Below are 17167 nucleotides of genomic sequence, written 5' to 3'. Positions count from 1 at the left end.
CTGTCCGCTCCCTGTAGCTGGTCCCAGTTAGCAACCTGTCTTAGCTCTGTGGACCAGCTGAAGTTTCCAAACACTGTTCGAAGGCAGCCCCACATAAAGTGCATTATGATAATCCAGAAGGGACATAACTAAGCATGTACCACTTTGGCCAGATTTGACATCTCAAGGAATGAGCACAGTTGCCACACACATTTTATTTGAACAAAAGCACTCCTGGTCACTGCAGAAGCCTAGGAATCCAGGTTCAATACAGAGTCCAGGAGGACCCCAAACCACGAACCTGTGCCCTCAGGTAGACACAGCACAGGCTGAATCCCTACTCCCAGATCTGCCTTCTGACGGATCAGGAGCACTTCTATCTTCTCTGGATTAAGTGTAACCTCATCCAGCATCATTTTATGGTCAACTTTCACTGGAAGCTGAGAACAGAATTGCACTGGAGCACACAGACATTCCTAGAAAAAGCATTTTAATCAAATATGTGAATAATCAAATCCACAAATATGGAGGACTGGCTGTATTGCTTTCTAGTTTAGACTTACTTGGACTACTCCACTTGGATTGACAGTAATCATGGTACAAATCCCACGGAAAGCCGAATCTTTTTCTTCATTGTCCCTTATGTTTCGGAGAGAGGTACACCTAACAAAATAAAGAACCAGATGTTATGAGTCTTCTTTCTGAGAACTGAAGTTGCTCAGTATTTGATGGAATAAGTGTCATAATGGGAAAAAAGGACTATGCAACATGGATTTCCTAACTCTTATACATTTTGTGTACTTTTAACCTGATTTGAAAACCAAACATTTTGCAGATATAAATATATCAGTTAATTTCAAATTCCTCCTCGCAATATACAACCAATATTAAGGGTGACCTATATTCCATTAAATACCTCTATAAACTATACATCTATTTATGTGCTTCCATTGATGAAAGCAATATATAATGTCACAGTATAAAATATACCAAATACCAATAACGAAACATTTCTCACTGGTTACAGCGGCAAGCAAGCTATTTGATACAAATCTATAGACATATATTTTAGACAGCAAGTCAAATTGCAAATGAGTTTGAAGTAATGTGATGCGATGTTTTAACATTTTATGCTATTTGCATGCATATCATCATTCTGGTGGATTTTAAAATGCTTTTAATAATCAAGCTTTAACACATCAAGCATGTGACAATCTTCTCCCATGCATCCATTAGTTGTTAGCCACAACATAAAATATATACACGACGGTACGGCTAAAAAACTCACAAACCTGATAGGACAAGATTAGTCACATGGTTGGCAATGATTAAGAATAGTGATTTTTGTAACCAACTGAAAAGTATATCTAGAAGTGAGATAGAGAGAGAGGAAAGAAAGAAGAAAGTGAAGAAAAATGAATAAAAAAAAGATTGAATAATACACACCAGGGTCTTATAAACTGCTGTAGCATGGGGGCCACCTCTTGAGGACAAACGTAACCAAGACGACCAATTGTTATTGCTAAGGTAACGCAATCACGGTTATACACCACCAAACGCCAACCAAGACATGAGCAAATGAGGGGGGAAGGAGAAAAATAAAGAAAAAACAACAAATAACTCAGAAACAGAAACCAACAGAACCTGTGTATGATAATAAACATAAGATTTCACCAGTGCTGTTCATTACCACCCCGGTAATAAGGGGCGGCAACATGTGGCATACTATTCAGAGGAGGAGGGACGCGGGAAAAAGGAATTCGGTGGGCGAGAGAACACCAAAATCAGGATTAAAATCCAAAGATCACTTTCATTCAATGTTTTAAAGTTAGGACAAAATTATCAAATGGCCCTTCAGACATTTGTAGTGATTTAAACCATTCAAGTTTGGTTTTATAGTATTTGTAATAATTTTTGAAAAGTTAGTATTTAATTTTTTGAATCCACAAGCTTCAAAAATGATTAAAACCCTATTTCATATTGCTTGGAGGAATGAATTTTAGTAATTTTAAGCTAAGTTCAGCAAAAAAAAAACAAACCCTGGGATAATCATAATGTTCAGTAAAAAAAATGGGATATAATGTTTCATATTAAGATAACTTACATCTTTGTATTTTCCGTCTTACAAAAAAAATCAGTTCTTAGTGTTTTGAGGATTTGATTTAAAATGTTCTCTCTAGGAATTTCTAGGTCCTCGTGTTCACACATTAACTTCTTCCAGTTAAGCTAGAGCACCCTGAGATTTCTAGAGAGAATATCTTTCTAGGAATCTCTATGTCCGCCAATGCAATTCTATGGTCAGCTTTCAGTGGAAGTTGACCAGAAAGTCATGCTGGAAAACAGAAATTCCTAGAGAGGTGTCCTCTCGGGTTAAAAAAAACTCCAGCATTTTAAAATTATTTAGTGGTGTTTTCTCAACTCACAGAGTATTTACTTCAGAAAAAGGGAGAGTGTGGGAATGTTTAAGGATTATTTGAAGCAAACTACATGAGTACTAAAATCCAGCAGATTCATATGAAGCAGAGAAGCCTATGCTTAAAAGACATTATGCAACACTCCAGAACAGGCATTTGTGAACAATCTCATGAACACATGCAATAAAGCAGATGATGCTCTTTTCACTATGAGATTTGGTGTAGGATATACCAACACTATAAAATGAAACACACACACACTCACTCTATAACTCATATGCTAAAGTAAAGAACTTTGCTTAATTTATTTTTTAAAAATTACTGGTAGTACTTTATAGGATATTAATAATACAAGCTTGCAAATTGGAGATTGGGATATTTGGCCCCCAAAGCCACTTTTGATGAATTTAGTTAAATTTAATCTTAATACAGAACTTTATGAGAAGCATATATGAACCAGTTTAGGACTTAAGAGTTTTAGATTGCACAATCTGTTTCTGGCAGGTGTTCCTACCAAGGTCATAAGAAAGACACCGTAATATGCCAGGATTGCTAGATCTGTGCATACTGTTCTAAGACTTGAAGCATAACAACATTCTGCACTACAAAGCAGAATATCCCACAACAAACCTAAGCACAGCACATTCAACATGTATTGCTACTATCAACTATTCGGGTATTTATTTACAATGTTTAACAGTAAAACTGAGAGTTGGTATTTCTTGAAGTTTTGCTGTGATTGAACAAATGTACACTGAAGGTAATGTACCAATGTTTACTCCCTCGCATTGTTCAGAGGCTTCTTTGATTTTAAAGAATGTTCCACAAAACCAAAAGTGTTTACAAATAATTGTGAATAGTGTAATACCTATAAAATGCGAAATAACCACCTGGTATATCTTTCAGTTACCATGTAAAGTAGAAATATTCTGCTAAAAAGGTAAAGGTTTCCCCTTGACATTAGTCATGTCTGACACTGGGGGGTGATGCTCATCTCCATTTCTAAGCCAAAGAGCCGGTGTTGTCCGTAGACACCTCCAAGGTCATGTGGCCAGCATGACTGCATGGAGCACCATCCATATGCTGCTAGAATTTTATTTTGTGCTAGCTATCTAATAAACGTGCTTGGAATATTTATGCACTGTCCTGTTTTGACTGATATTTTGGTAATGTTTACTAAAGATTGTGACTAACTATAAACAAACATCAATGGTTTTAGTATTAGATTACAGTGCCAACTAACAACTATAATTTTCTAGAAAAAAATCTTATTTTAAAAAGAAATGGATATGGTTTTGGCAAGTATAAGACGAGTATCAAGAGTACTTCAATCTGCAACTATGATACGTTCCCTTTAAAAGCTAGATCTACTTAAACTAGCTAATTTCAAGTACATTAACAATATATACTGTATAATAGTCAGCTAGTTTGCTCTTATTCTAATCCATATTACAGTTTTGAGGTTTTTGGTATTTACTTAGATGCACACATAATCTGTCTGTACATAAAAAGATATCAAATCCTAAATTACTTTTAGGTCTGTACTGAAGGAGTTTTTAATATTACAATTGAAACCTTTTAAAATAAATTAAAAAATACTTTGTGAATTAAAAAAAGAAGTTGCACTTGACAAGTAATGCAAGTCTATTGCTTGCAAAAACGACTTCACGATTTCCATGTAACCCCCAATAACCAGTTCTAAAAGACAGACATTGGCATAATTTCATTTATGTTGTGGGGTACCTGTGTTTTCTAACAAAGTCTTTGGTGTGTTGGGTCTGTTAATGATTTCTACTAGCTGGTGCAAGACCATAGGAATATAAGGCTGCATCTCTATACCTAGAAAGAGATAACACATAAACAACTGATTAAAAAATGGAATATGTGTTTTCAAAATGGGCACATGAGCTCAAACAAAAGGCAAAATTTACAACTGGCAACAAAAGCAAAGGTAATTTGGCAGAAAGCCCAAACTTACACTCAACAGTAAATCTTACCCATCTGAATAGATATTTCTCCAATTGCCCATGTGGCATTGTTGCACACAGAAATGAACTCTGGGTTTAAGTTGGTTCCCAAAATTGGCATGAAATCAGCTGAAAAGAACATAAACAAGTCATATTGTTAATTTGAGCTTGACAAAAAAAATCTCCAATGTGATATATATATATATTAAAAAAACAACAACCCTTTTTAAGAACAAAGAACACTTTAACAACTGGGCAGCACTATCCAAGAACATGCGATCAAGACTCAAAAATGTGAACCCCATCATGGGACCAACCAACATAACAAGATTCTGCTCCACTATAAACAAAATGTCAGAAATATTTGTAGACATTACCTTTGTTTAAATGTCTGAAGGTTTTAATTTGTTTTAATGAACAACCATAGCAGAAGCTTGTGTCAGAAAGAGCACAGTGCCCACCATCCTGCACTGCTACTACAGCGAGATCCTTGCTGTTTGTGATTGTGATTAGAGCTCACAGCTAGGATTTCATTCCTGTACCATAGTAAAGGGTCAAGACTCAAATCCCAGCATGTGTCTAACTGCTTATTGAAGGAATTCTCTGCCCCGGAGTGTGGTGGAAGTTCCTTCTTTGGAAGCTTTTAAACAGAGGCTGGATGGCCATCTGTCAGGGGTGCTTTGAATACAATATTCTGCTTCTTGGCAGGGGGTTGGACTGGATGGCCCATGAGGTCTCTTCCAACGCTATGATTCTATGATTCTAAGGAATTGGGTGAATGCTTGACGGCATCAATATTACTGAGAGAAGAACATCTCTCCACTCAAGTACTATTTGGAGTTGATTCACTCCTCCTTCCCATTATTTCAAAGACTCCCGGAAACTAGTTCCTCATACCAGTCCAAAACAGAAACAGAATTCCATAAAGAAAATTCTGAGACCTGTTTGAAGAATTTATTTTGTGTTACAAAAGCAATCAACCAGCAATGAGGGAAGAAGAATGAAACCTAATGGAGTTAAAATATTGTCAAGAGATTTTTTTTCTTGAGAGGCTAGGAAAGGATTATAGGCTTGTAGTTAATTTTGCTCCTTCCTGAAGAGAACAGTAGACAAAGACTTGTCCCCTTTCATCAGACGAATGATCACAAGAGCTATGCTACTTTCCCCCACTGTGTGAAGTCAATAACATATAGATAACCATTAAAAGGTAAAGTTTTCACCCTTGACATTAAGTCTAGCTTTGTCCCACTCTGGGGGGTGGTGCTCATCTCCATTTCTATGCCGAAGAGCCGGCATTGTCTGTAGATACCTCCTAGTTCATGTGGCTGGGATGACTGCACGGAGAGCCGTTCCTATTGATCTACTCACATTTGCATTTTTAAACTGTTAGGTTGGGGCAGAAGCTGGGCCTAACACCTTACTCCCCAGATTCAAACCACTGCCATTTTGGTCAGCAAGTTCAGCAGCTCAACGAGTTAACCCACTGTGCCACCAGGGGGCCTACAGTGGGGTGTGGTGGGGACCTAATAGTTGGCTACTAACTAATAATGAAAAGGAAATGGTAATATTAAAAATCTAGTTTATATTCTTTGTGATACATGAAGGAACACACCATTAGACAAGGTTGAATAGTGTTCCCCTCAACTGCCAGACAATAGCAGCTTCAAAATATGCCTTTATATAAGAAAACAGAATGTTTCCAGGCAGTCTAATGAATATAATGATTTACAAAACACAAAGATTTAAAACTGAAATCCCAAAACACAACGCAGTTTGTAGTCTTTTCCTGTAAAAGAGAGGAACATGTACTGTTATGTAACATACCAATGCAGGGCTTCACATGTTGAAAACATGCCTTTGTCAGATCACCTAGCAAGGCAAAAGAACTTTGCCGTACCTCAGGCATTTTATCCTGGAAAAGAAAAACAGAGGCAAGTTCTCATGTCCTGGTTTAACATTCTATTTATACAACTGAGCTGGCAAGGAGGAGGATTACGGCATATACTCACGTATAGGTCAACCTAATGTATAAGTTGAGAGCAAGTCTTGGGGCCACAATTATGAAATTTGATATGACCTGTAGATAAGTCGAGGGCCATTTCGCAAAGAGGGGGAAGCATCAATGTCACCTTAAGGGGCCAGTCACCCCTGGCCCCTACAATTTCCTTGCCCTGGCAATCAAAAAGACCAAAAGTGGCACCACACTGAATGGAGAAGGAGGTGGTGTTTCTTGTAGGTTCTCCCAAGACTAAGCTTTGCCTTTCACTATTGTAATGAGAAAGGAGTGGTTTCTTTTTGTTAAGAGTACTCACACTGACCTGTGGATAAGCCGACCCAGATTTTTTTGACTAAAATTTCTAATATATGGAGTAATTGTCTCACCTGCATGCACTGATACATAAGTGTCAGGATATTGCTCCGAGCCACAAGCTGTTCAATGTTGCCTCCAAGTCCTTCAGCTAAACCACTAAGTAAATCAAGAGCCACAATCATGAAGTCTTTATCTGGAGCTTCATACTGATCTGGTTGAGCATTGTGCAACTGTAATTAAACACACACAGAGGCACAAGAATTAAGTGATGTTTAAAAGGCTTAAGCATACATGCAACATACTATATACTATGCAATTATTTTATGTTTCAGTTAGTCAAAGGATGTTATAAATCTCTCTAAGAAACAAGCATTAATTTAAAATCCCAATGAGTCTGAATCTCCTCATTTTCTGAAATCTAACAACAGAACAATACCATGGCTTGTGCAAGAGTCTTCTGTACCAGGTTTACACAGCGCTGGTACACTGGTTCACAGTATGGAAGGAAGCCAGATTGCAAGGCAGTGGCAACCGAAGATAGGCACTGAAATACAGAACAAAAGCTAATGAATATCAGCTCTGACTCCAACATACAACTAAACAAAATCCCTAGATTTTCAAAAAGACAACATTCTGAACTGCTCAAGGACATCTACTATCAAACCAAACAGATTCAGAGATCTGAAAATCAGATTCAAGGACTGCGTATAAAGATCCAGGAGTCAAGAGGAGGAGAAACAGTTGATTACCAAGCTCACTGGTCCCTACAATCCAATTCTATGAATCTTTACTTAGTAGGGTTTCTTCATAAATAAATATGCACAAAATTGCCATTTAAAGTATTGCAATGTAAGATATCCACACAGAATGGCTGTTAAATTTTAAAAAATGCATGTATGAAGGAGAACTACAAAGACCGCTAACAATGCCACTTACCTCTAATAAAGGGAAAAGATCTTTATCTTCATCTTTCAACATGTTCCATTTTTGTATTAGTGGAGGCATAAGCATTTGAATATATTCCTACAGAAAGTGAAGGGAAAATATGTCATTAAGCAAGTTTAACAAATCCTGGAAACAGCACTGAAATATAAACCTTTTAGAAAATCTTGGAAATGACACTGAAATAGAAGCTATAAATACTGTGGGACCTTTTCCCAAAAAGGATGTCCATCATGCACCAGTCAAAGTATCCTCCAAAATGCATTTTCAAATGTTGGGACAGAGAAAGGCTCTATTCAACAGCTGCATGCCAAAGCCATCAGTTGCTAATCTATGCATACAATAAAGGTTAAAATATGTGTGTGTGTGGCTGGGGTGTCCACTTACACAGACATGCTCCTGCCTTCATAAACAACTATAGCTCCCACAACTCAGAACACACCAATGGCCCTTCCTCCAATGACATTGAAGGTATAGTGAGCGCCATGAACATGTACAAGAGCCCTGCCGATGTCTTCCACAAATAATATTGCCCACCACTCAAGTGAAGGCTTTCATATGGCGACAATTCCATCCTAGATTTTATGTGTTTCCTCCATCCCAGACATCCCCGCTTTTTAAAGTTGTGGGGAATTGGCCTGGACATTTCAGAGTTGTAGGTACTGGTATTTATAGTTCACCTGCGATCAATGAGCAGTCTGAACTCCACCAAAGATGGAATTGGACCAAACTTGGCACACAGAGTCCCCATAACCAGCAAAAAATACTGGAGATCTTTGGGGAAAATTCAGCTTGATTTGGGGGAGTTGTAGTTACCTACATCCAGAGAGAAGTGTGAATCCAAACACCAATGGACCTGGACCAAACTTGGCACACATACCCAATATGTTGGAATTTGATTACTGGAGGGGTTTGGGGGGGGGGGGGGGAGACTGACTTTCCTTTCTGGGAGTTTTAGTTCATCCATAACAAGAGAATCTGTGACCTCCACTGATGATCGCCCTGGACCAAACTTGGCACACAGAACCCCCATGACTACTTCAACCCACTGGAGGGGTTTTACTAAGTAGACTGAGCTAGCATCCACAAGTATTAATGTTAAGAACTGCCATGCATAAATGCTTCCTTGCCAGAGTAACTTCCAGCAGACCAAGAAAGCTTTACCATCTGGGGCAGTGCTTCTCAACCTGTGGGTCCCCAGTTGTTCTGGCCTTCAAGCCCCAGCTGGTAAACCTGCTCGAAATTCCGGGTGTTGCAGGCCAAAACACCTGGGGACCCACAGGTTGAGAACCACTGATCTGGGACAACTAACTGCTTCCCAGAGCAATATCTTCTATATATAAAAATGCTCTATGCATAATGAGTACCTTAAAAACAAAAGAACTAATGAACGAAATCACACCAAAACGTCTCACTACACAAGGAGTGACCATCACTCAAAAAATGATGATTTTGTCATTTGGGAGTTATAGTTGCTGGGATTTATAGTTCACCTACAAACATAGAGCATTCTGAACTCCACCAATGATGGAATTGAACCAAACTTGGCACACAGAACTCCCATGACCAACAGAAAACACTAGAAGGGTTTGGTGGGCATTGACCTTCAGTTTTGGAGTTGTAGTTCACCTACATCCAGAGATCACCGTGGACTCAAACAATGATGGATCTGGACCAAACTCTACACGAATACTCAATACACCCAAATGTGAACACTGGTGGAGTTTGGGCAAAATAGATTCTTGACATTTGGGAGTTGTAGTTGCTGAGATTTGTAGTCCACCTACAATCACAAAACATTCTGAACCCCACCAACAATAAAATTGGGCCAAACCTCCCACACAGAACCCCCATGACCACCAGAGTGGGCCACAGCAACATGTGGCAGGGGACGGCTAGTATATAATAGAAAGTCTGAAACAAATTCTTTTCCATTAGCATTAGTGAAACTGGTTCATCACACTGTATTCCAAGATTGACATTTTCGAGGGGAAGGTTGCCTTGCCTCTGACTTGGAATTGCAAACAGTTTAGAGGCCATTACCTGCAATCCCCCCAAGGTAGGGCTGCACAAATGAGCCTTCATGAAGCACTTTTCTCAAGAAGTATTTAGAGTGTCGACTCACCTAATTGCCATTTTCCCCCATTGTGACTGTGCAACATTGAAAGTGACTTCCTGCAGCTTTAGTTCTCCTGCCCATTCATTCCCACTGTCCCCTTCAATGGGAACAGATCTAAGCAGGTTCTTTCAGATGCTCCCAATTTTGCTGCCTCTTTAGGCCTCACACAAAAGCTATCTAGTTTGAGGATCTGTGTCTGATGGTCCTAGTTTCATAAATGCACCTGTCACAATCTATACATGTGATCGCAGAAGCAAGCTTCCATGCGTGTACCACTTGCTGGATTGGAAATCACAGGTTAGTAGATGCCATCTACCCACCTTCACTACATACAACTGGAAATACATTTAGTAGCAGGTGTAAACTAACACATAACTGTTCAAAGCATTCAAATGCTGCAGCTCTTCTGTGCAATTTCAAAGGAAAAAGGAACCTACTATTCAGATAATTACAACAACAGGAAGAGTTTCCTAACAAGGGGTTTGAGCTAGCCCCATGATAATTTCTAGTTTTATTCTTTCAACAGTTTCACAAGTTACGTCAGTTTCTGACATTCTCCTGTTATAACAACACTTTCATGTACAGCATGGTGCTGGGTATTCCCAAAAGTCTGCCAAATGGCAAATGAAATAAAAGTTTAAACAATTTTAAGATGTGTACCTAGTTTCACAATTCTTTAAATTCTACAGATTTTACACAGAAAGGAGTATAGGCTTAGAAATTCAAGTCTAAGTTCCAAAACTCACATCATCCATAAATTGAAATGCCTAAAAAAATTAGCATCACTGCTAAGCCTGAGTACCCCATACTACATAATAATGTAATAAATATATTTTGTGTGATAAAATATCACTAGGGATAAGACTGCCAAGTGCACTAGCTTAAGGAAAATAGATGTGCATTATATTAAGCTATAATCCTTGAACCAATGCAGCCATGATTTCATACTAGACTAACCCAAAGCAAGCAAAATCCAGCTCCATAAAAAACTGGTAAGAGCAGCTAAGAGATGACAGGGTAAATCTGTTGCAGTAAGGCAAATGACATTTTCCATTTTGTAATTCACTAAAGTAAACAATGCCTAGTATATAGGTCTAAAAAGAGAAGCAATTATTTGTATCTAAAATGAGAGGAGAACAAAACTTACTGGTTTGTTTAGGTGATGGCCTACAGAATCTGCTAAAGTTCCTATGGCATCATAAAGAATGAGCAGATTCTTATGCTGGTATTTACTAAATGCGAAGACAAGAGTATCAAGTATATAAGCAAGGTAAGGAACAAGTTCTGTACAAGCCTCCTCTTCTAGAGTAGCAAAGGCACTAAAAAAGAAAACAAAAGTTAGTCTTTTGCAGCCTATTTGAGGGACCGCATCTCTTCCTATTAGCTCACATGAGCCCTGGGATCATCAGGAGAGGCTCTACTCTCAGTCCTCCACTGTCACAAGTATGCTTGATGGGAACAAGGGAGAGGGCCTTTTTGATGGTGGCTCCGCAGCTCTGGAACTCCCTCCTCAAAGAGGTACGCTTAACCCCCTCGTTACTGGCCTTTCGCTCTCAAGTGAAGACCTTTTTAAGGTCTTGTATGATAATGTACAAGATCAGTCACTTTGGTCAGATAAGGCCTCAAGGCTCATATAGGCAGAGTTATGGAGCTCTGAACTGTTTAGCTTATGTTTTAAAGTATTAGGATAACCTCAGTGACCGGAGGTGTAGTTTTAAACTGACAATGATATTTTATGCTTATTTATATTTTTGTAATTTGAGTTTATACAATGTGTGATTTATCGTTCATATGTTGTGTTGTGGGATGAGAGGTTTTGTATTATATATTTGTTATGGTCTTATGTACGCTGCTTTGAGCCCAATTTGGGTGAGAAAAGCGGGATAAAAGTAAATTAATAATAATAGTAATTAATAATAACTTTATTCTTATACCCTGCCACCATCTCCCTGAAAGGACTCGGGGTGGCTTACATATGGGACAAAATGCCCACAGACACAAATGAAAAAAAAAAAAAAAAAAACACCAACCAAAGCAAAAACACAATTAAAATAAAAACATAGTTAAATATAACAAATTATCAAGTCCTGAAACCAAAGGTCACATTGATCAAAACAATCAGATAACTGCCAAGATGGATTGAAGCTGTGAATCTGGGGTATGTGTGCCTATTTCAGTCTTTGATGAAATACCCTTTGCAAACATTATTATGCGTCTACTTTTAACACCTGACATGCTTGCTTATCTACTACATCACTATGAATCAGATATATTCCAGCATGTTTGTATACATTCTTTTAAAAAAATTGAACACTAGGACTTCCCAGTACAGGCAGAATGGCACAGAGGCTGGCAGCACAACATAGACAGCTCTATTTCCAACAGATGCCCCTAATTATATGAATGCTTCCCTGCCTGCAGAACACTCTGTGTTCATGCTCTGTGTCTGAGAGAAAAATGGCAGAATGCAAGGCATCTAGAAGAGAAACTTCTATGACTTTCTAGAAAGTAAAAAAAGAACTGTTCTGCAAAAATAAATGGAATATTGCAACACAATGGAAAAGGAGTCTTTCCTATGCACCTGAGCCACAGCACCTATTTTTATGTTTTGACCTACCTGCAGGCAGCTTCTTGTACTCTCTTGTTGCTATCAAGGATACGCTTTAGCAACTCAGTCATTAATGGCTTCAAGTACGTGTCTGGGGGTTGACTGACGACCCAGTGTGCATAGCGGCTAAGAGTCCAGCAAGTAATGGAGCGCACAAGAGCCTTTTTATCGGAGAGGCACTGAATAAGGTGAGGGATTAGCTCGGGAAGATATGGAATCATACCCTGCATACAACCTGCAAGAACCACAGATAAATTAGAAATGCTCTGAGAAACTGGAGTAATCACATAATCCCCTCTCACTTGTTCATGCCACAGTTTCCCTCTTCCTCTGTTCTCTCCCTGTAGGTCCCCTGAGATAGGGTCATGTAGCACTACATAAGTTTCGCTAGTATTATGCATTAACTACATACATTATGCATTAATTAAAGATATAGTCTATACTACAAGCAGTGACATACCTTCAGCAATTGCTCCTAGAACTAGGATGCCTGATTCTTTCACCACCCACTCAGGATGAAAAAGCAATTCTTTTAGAAGGGGCAATATGTGTGGCAGCAGTTCATCGCGGAATACATTGGCAAGAACATCAAGGGCAGCAGCAGAACATTTCCCTTTAAATAAATACACACATTCATCAGAGACATTTCAGTTATAACATAAAGGGTTCACAACCTTTTCATCCCTGATTGTTGTAATATGGCAGTAGGTCAGAGGCTGGTGTTCTATTTATGGCCACTTACCAAGGAATTAAAGCACAGAGAAAACAAAATGCAGAGAACTAGACAACAAAAACTACAAAACTAAGAGGCCTTACATTTACAACCAATGTGTTTCTTTAAAAATGACTACAACCAAAATTAAGACACAGAGAAGAGCAGAGGTGCCCTCGTGGTAACTCAATATGTAGTACTTATGTGAAAAGCTTTCTTACTTAAATTCCAGTCAGAAATTGTGTCATCATCATCAAGCTCATCTTCCTCTTCCTCATCCTCTGCAATACCATCTTCTTCATGCTGCTGTGCTATGGTTCGGGAACGGTGAAACCGAGGCCTAATATCTTGCTCACTATCTGGGATGGCCTCATCTTCTTCAACATCACCCTGTTGCCAAAAAATAAAGTTGATGGACAGATGTAGACCTCAAGAAATCTCTCTCAGAAATAGTATTTGTTTATAGATTTTTTATCTTGTAAGTCATCAGAGTTATGTTACACATCCAAAATTGCTGGGGACTGAGAGAAGTAAAAGCCTGAACAACATGTATCAGTGGTACTATCTATATAAATAAAAATGTAATTGTGGGACTAACATAATATGTTTGATAGCTACGCACTACGAGGGATCGCCTAAGAAGAAGTAGTAACATGTTTGATAGCGTTGTTTTTAAATTATTTTAAATAGATTTTAGCTATTCTTGAAAGCCGCTCTAAGCCCCAGGGGAGTGGCGGCATATAAGTTTAAATAATAAATAAATAAATAAATAAATAAATAAAATAACTAAAAAAACACGGGGTAAATTGACACCACATTTGGACAATGCACATATCAGGCCAACAAGTGACCTTCACTCATAAAAACACTGAAAAACACAGTGGAAGAGACTTAAAAAGCTAAAAAATAAAAAAAATACATTAAAACACATGCACATAACCACATTGTTCCCCTGACATTAAGTCCAGTCATGTCCAACTATGGGGGTTGGTGATCATCTCCATTTCTAAGCCGAAGAGCTGGCATTGTCCACAGACACCTCCAAGGTCATGTGGCCGGCATGACTGCATGGAGCACCATTACCTTCCCGCTGGAGAGGTACCTATTGATCTAGTCACATTTGCATGCTTTCGAATGCTAGGGTGGCAAAAGTTGGGGCTGACAGCGGGAGCAGCGGAACCTGCAACCTTTTGGTTAGCAAGTTTAGCAGCTCAGCGGTTTAACCCACTGCACCACTAGGGGCTCCATAACCACATGTGTATTTATGCATAACCACATAAATATATATATACACAAATATATACACACATATACACACACAAAACACACATACACAGACTGGGCCACAGCAACGCGTGGCAGGGAATGGCTAGTTTGAAATAAATTGCAAAAGGAACACTGAAAGAATGCATTAGCAATGACCTTATTTTTTGCATTGAGATCATTCAAATGCAGAAACCGTGTGCCTGTATGAGCACCTTGTTCTTTCAAAGAAAAAGAACCAGTCTGTAGGAAAGATGCAGGCAACTTTTCAAAGAAATTAGATAGTCACAAAACTAAGGACCAGGTCAATATATGTTGCTGCTTAAGGCAAAAGAGTACGGCAGGGCTGTATACTCCCACCCGACTTATTCAATGTATGGAGAACACATCATGCAATGTGCGGGGCTTGACAAATCCAAGGCTGGGGTTAAAATTTCTGGAAGAAACATTAACAGCCTTAGATATGCAGATGATACCCCTTTGATGGCCTAAAGCGAGGAGGAGCTGAGGAGACTTCTAACCAAGGTGAAAGAAGAAAGTGCAAAATCTGGGTTGCAGTTAAACATAAAAAAAAGATTATGGCAACACGACTGATTGATAATTGGCAAATAGAGGGAGAAAATGTGGAGGCAGTGACAGACTTTGTATTTTGGGGTGCAAAGATTACTGCAGATGCAGACTACAGCCAGAAAATCAGAAGATGTTTACTTCTTTGGAGGAGAGCAATGACCAAGCTCGATAAAATAGTGAAGAGTAGAGACATCACACTGCATAGTCAAAACAATGGTATTCCCCGTAGTAACCTATGGATGTGAGAGTTGGACCATAAGAAAGGCTGAATGAAGTAGGATAGACGCTCTTGAACTGTGGTGTTGGAGGAAAATTTTGGACCACAAGAAGATCCAACCAGTCCATACTTCAGGAAATAAAGCCCAACTGCTCATTGGAGGGAAGGATATTAGAGGCAAAAATGAAGTACTTTGGCCACATAATGAGGACAGGAAAGCTTAGAGAAGACAATGATGCTGGGGAAAATATAAGGAAAAGGGAAGAGGGGCCGACCAAGGGGAAGATGGATGGATGGCATCCTTGAAGTGACTGGCTTGACTCTGAAGGTGCTGGGGGTGATGCGGCCAACAGGGAGATCTGACATGAACTGGTCCATGAGGTCACAGAGAGTCGGAAGTGACTGAACGAATAAACAACAACATGTAAGCTGCCTTAAGTCCCTTTTGGGGTAGAGAAAGGCAGGGTATAAATAGGGTAAATAAATAAATAAAAGAAATAAGAGCTAACAATGCAATCCTATGCAAGCCTATTGAGGAGCAAATCCCCGGCACTCCAAAATGTTAACTCTTAGCTAAATAAGTACAAAACTGTAACAAAATGTGTTATTTTTAGCTGCATGTCTAAGAAAAAGCACTGTGAACCAAACTTAATATACAGTACAGCATTCCTTCAATAATGGGGCAAAGTATTATCACACTTACCTTCAGCAGAATAATATCAATTTCTGAGTATTTCATGCCATTTACTAAAACAGGTATCAGCCTATAGAAAAACAAATTAAATCAGATTTCTGAATATTGACTGCTCAAGGCAAAATTCTGTGCATGGGATTTAAAAGTATATTAGCTTTCTTAAAATGTCACTAAATGTACAAGAGCACTGTGATTAAGAGACTGTTTTCAAAGTTGTATATTGCCTGGATATACATGAATGGCAGTACAGAATTTAGCATAATCCCGAGTTTTTGACTTTGTTTGTGGTTTTTAAAAATACATTATAATTGTATTCTCAGTTTGCTTCTGCAACAATAAATAAATAAATAAATAAAGTACAAAATTACAGTTAAATAAATACATTCCTAGAATGAAAAACATGGGCTAGTTCTTGAGTAAATAGATGTCCCATGCCTTTTTTTGCCCAGTGACATGCAAAGGTAACTGTTTACTATCAAATATGCAGCTGCCATTGTAAAAGAACAGAACTAATAAAAAAACACAGATCCCAATTCGTCAAAATTCACAAAATACACAGAATTGTTAAAACCCATTGAGATCAAAATGTATACAAACATTAAATATGCTTCCACAACATTATGAGGAAAACTAGCTTACTTGGCAAGATGCCGGCACAATACATCTTTACAAATTGGCTGTTCAGCCAATGTCAGCCAAAATTCACAAGCCTCCAAAGCCACATTTTCATCTTGATCCTGAGTCCTCTGTAGCATATACTATACAAAGCGTCAAGAAAGCAGAGAGGTATAGATGTTAGTTTATTTGTAAATGTGATCCAGTTAGAACAGCTGAACATATTTCTACAACAGGAGTTGCTTGCAAAAAGCTATTTGAATATTCCAAGTGATAACCACGGATTAGACACTGCCCCTCTGGATTCTAATCACTGCAAGGATAAGCCAAGTATGATAGTACCATTAATTCTTTTCATTTGGTACTTAATTGCCCACCTAGCAGAATAGTAAAGTGATACTCAAGCTTAGATTTTCCGACCAACATACCACGGTCATTCTATTAAGTGAGAGTTCACTATATGCCTCCTCTAAACCGTTCTACTTCACCTAGATTCAAATTTCTCCTGCCTTCCAGTTTAATCAGTAAGCACTCTAGGTATCTGAACCAAGAGTGGTAATCTCAAAATATGTAGAATCATAGTATCATTTTACAGACCACTTGGCTGCCACCTAATTCTGTATTTGCAAGCTTGGAAAGTGGCGTGCTTGACCTGGGGTGATTCACACATGAAACAGCCATTCATTTTCTCTATGTCATCTCCAGTGGCTGGATATAGTACTGCTGTGATTGCAAAAAATGTTTGCTGGTTACTGC

General features: G+C 38.6%; 1 protein-coding gene across 3 annotated transcripts in view; it reads right to left on the bottom strand.

Moving 5' to 3' along the window:
- TNPO1 (transportin 1) overlaps positions 1-17167 on the bottom strand; it is a 44698-nt gene that overhangs the window by 9709 nt on the left and 17822 nt on the right. The window contains exons 8-21 of one of the 3 annotated variants that reach the window (XM_060761683.2): positions 16436-16554; positions 15806-15866; positions 13274-13442; positions 12801-12953; positions 12350-12575; positions 10880-11051; positions 7608-7694; positions 7108-7215; positions 6743-6901; positions 6185-6272; positions 4391-4489; positions 4137-4232; positions 1426-1501; positions 543-642 (exon numbers count right to left, since the gene is read on the bottom strand). In XM_060761683.2, coding sequence (XP_060617666.1) covers positions 543-642; positions 1426-1501; positions 4137-4232; positions 4391-4489; positions 6185-6272; positions 6743-6901; positions 7108-7215; positions 7608-7694; positions 10880-11051; positions 12350-12575; positions 12801-12953; positions 13274-13442; positions 15806-15866; positions 16436-16554 — 1713 coding nt within the window. Of the gene's footprint in view, positions 1-542; positions 643-1248; positions 1347-1425; positions 1502-4136; positions 4233-4390; positions 4490-6184; positions 6273-6742; positions 6902-7107; positions 7216-7607; positions 7695-10879; positions 11052-12349; positions 12576-12800; positions 12954-13273; positions 13443-15805; positions 15867-16435; positions 16555-17167 lie in introns of those variants that run through there. The other 2 variants (XM_060761685.2, XM_060761684.2) reach the window with 2 other exon arrangements.

This window comes from Anolis sagrei, chromosome 2 (assembly GCF_037176765.1).
Source record: "Anolis sagrei isolate rAnoSag1 chromosome 2, rAnoSag1.mat, whole genome shotgun sequence".
Taxonomy (NCBI): domain Eukaryota; kingdom Metazoa; phylum Chordata; class Lepidosauria; order Squamata; family Dactyloidae; genus Anolis; species Anolis sagrei.
This window is presented reverse-complemented; position numbering and strand designations above follow the sequence as displayed.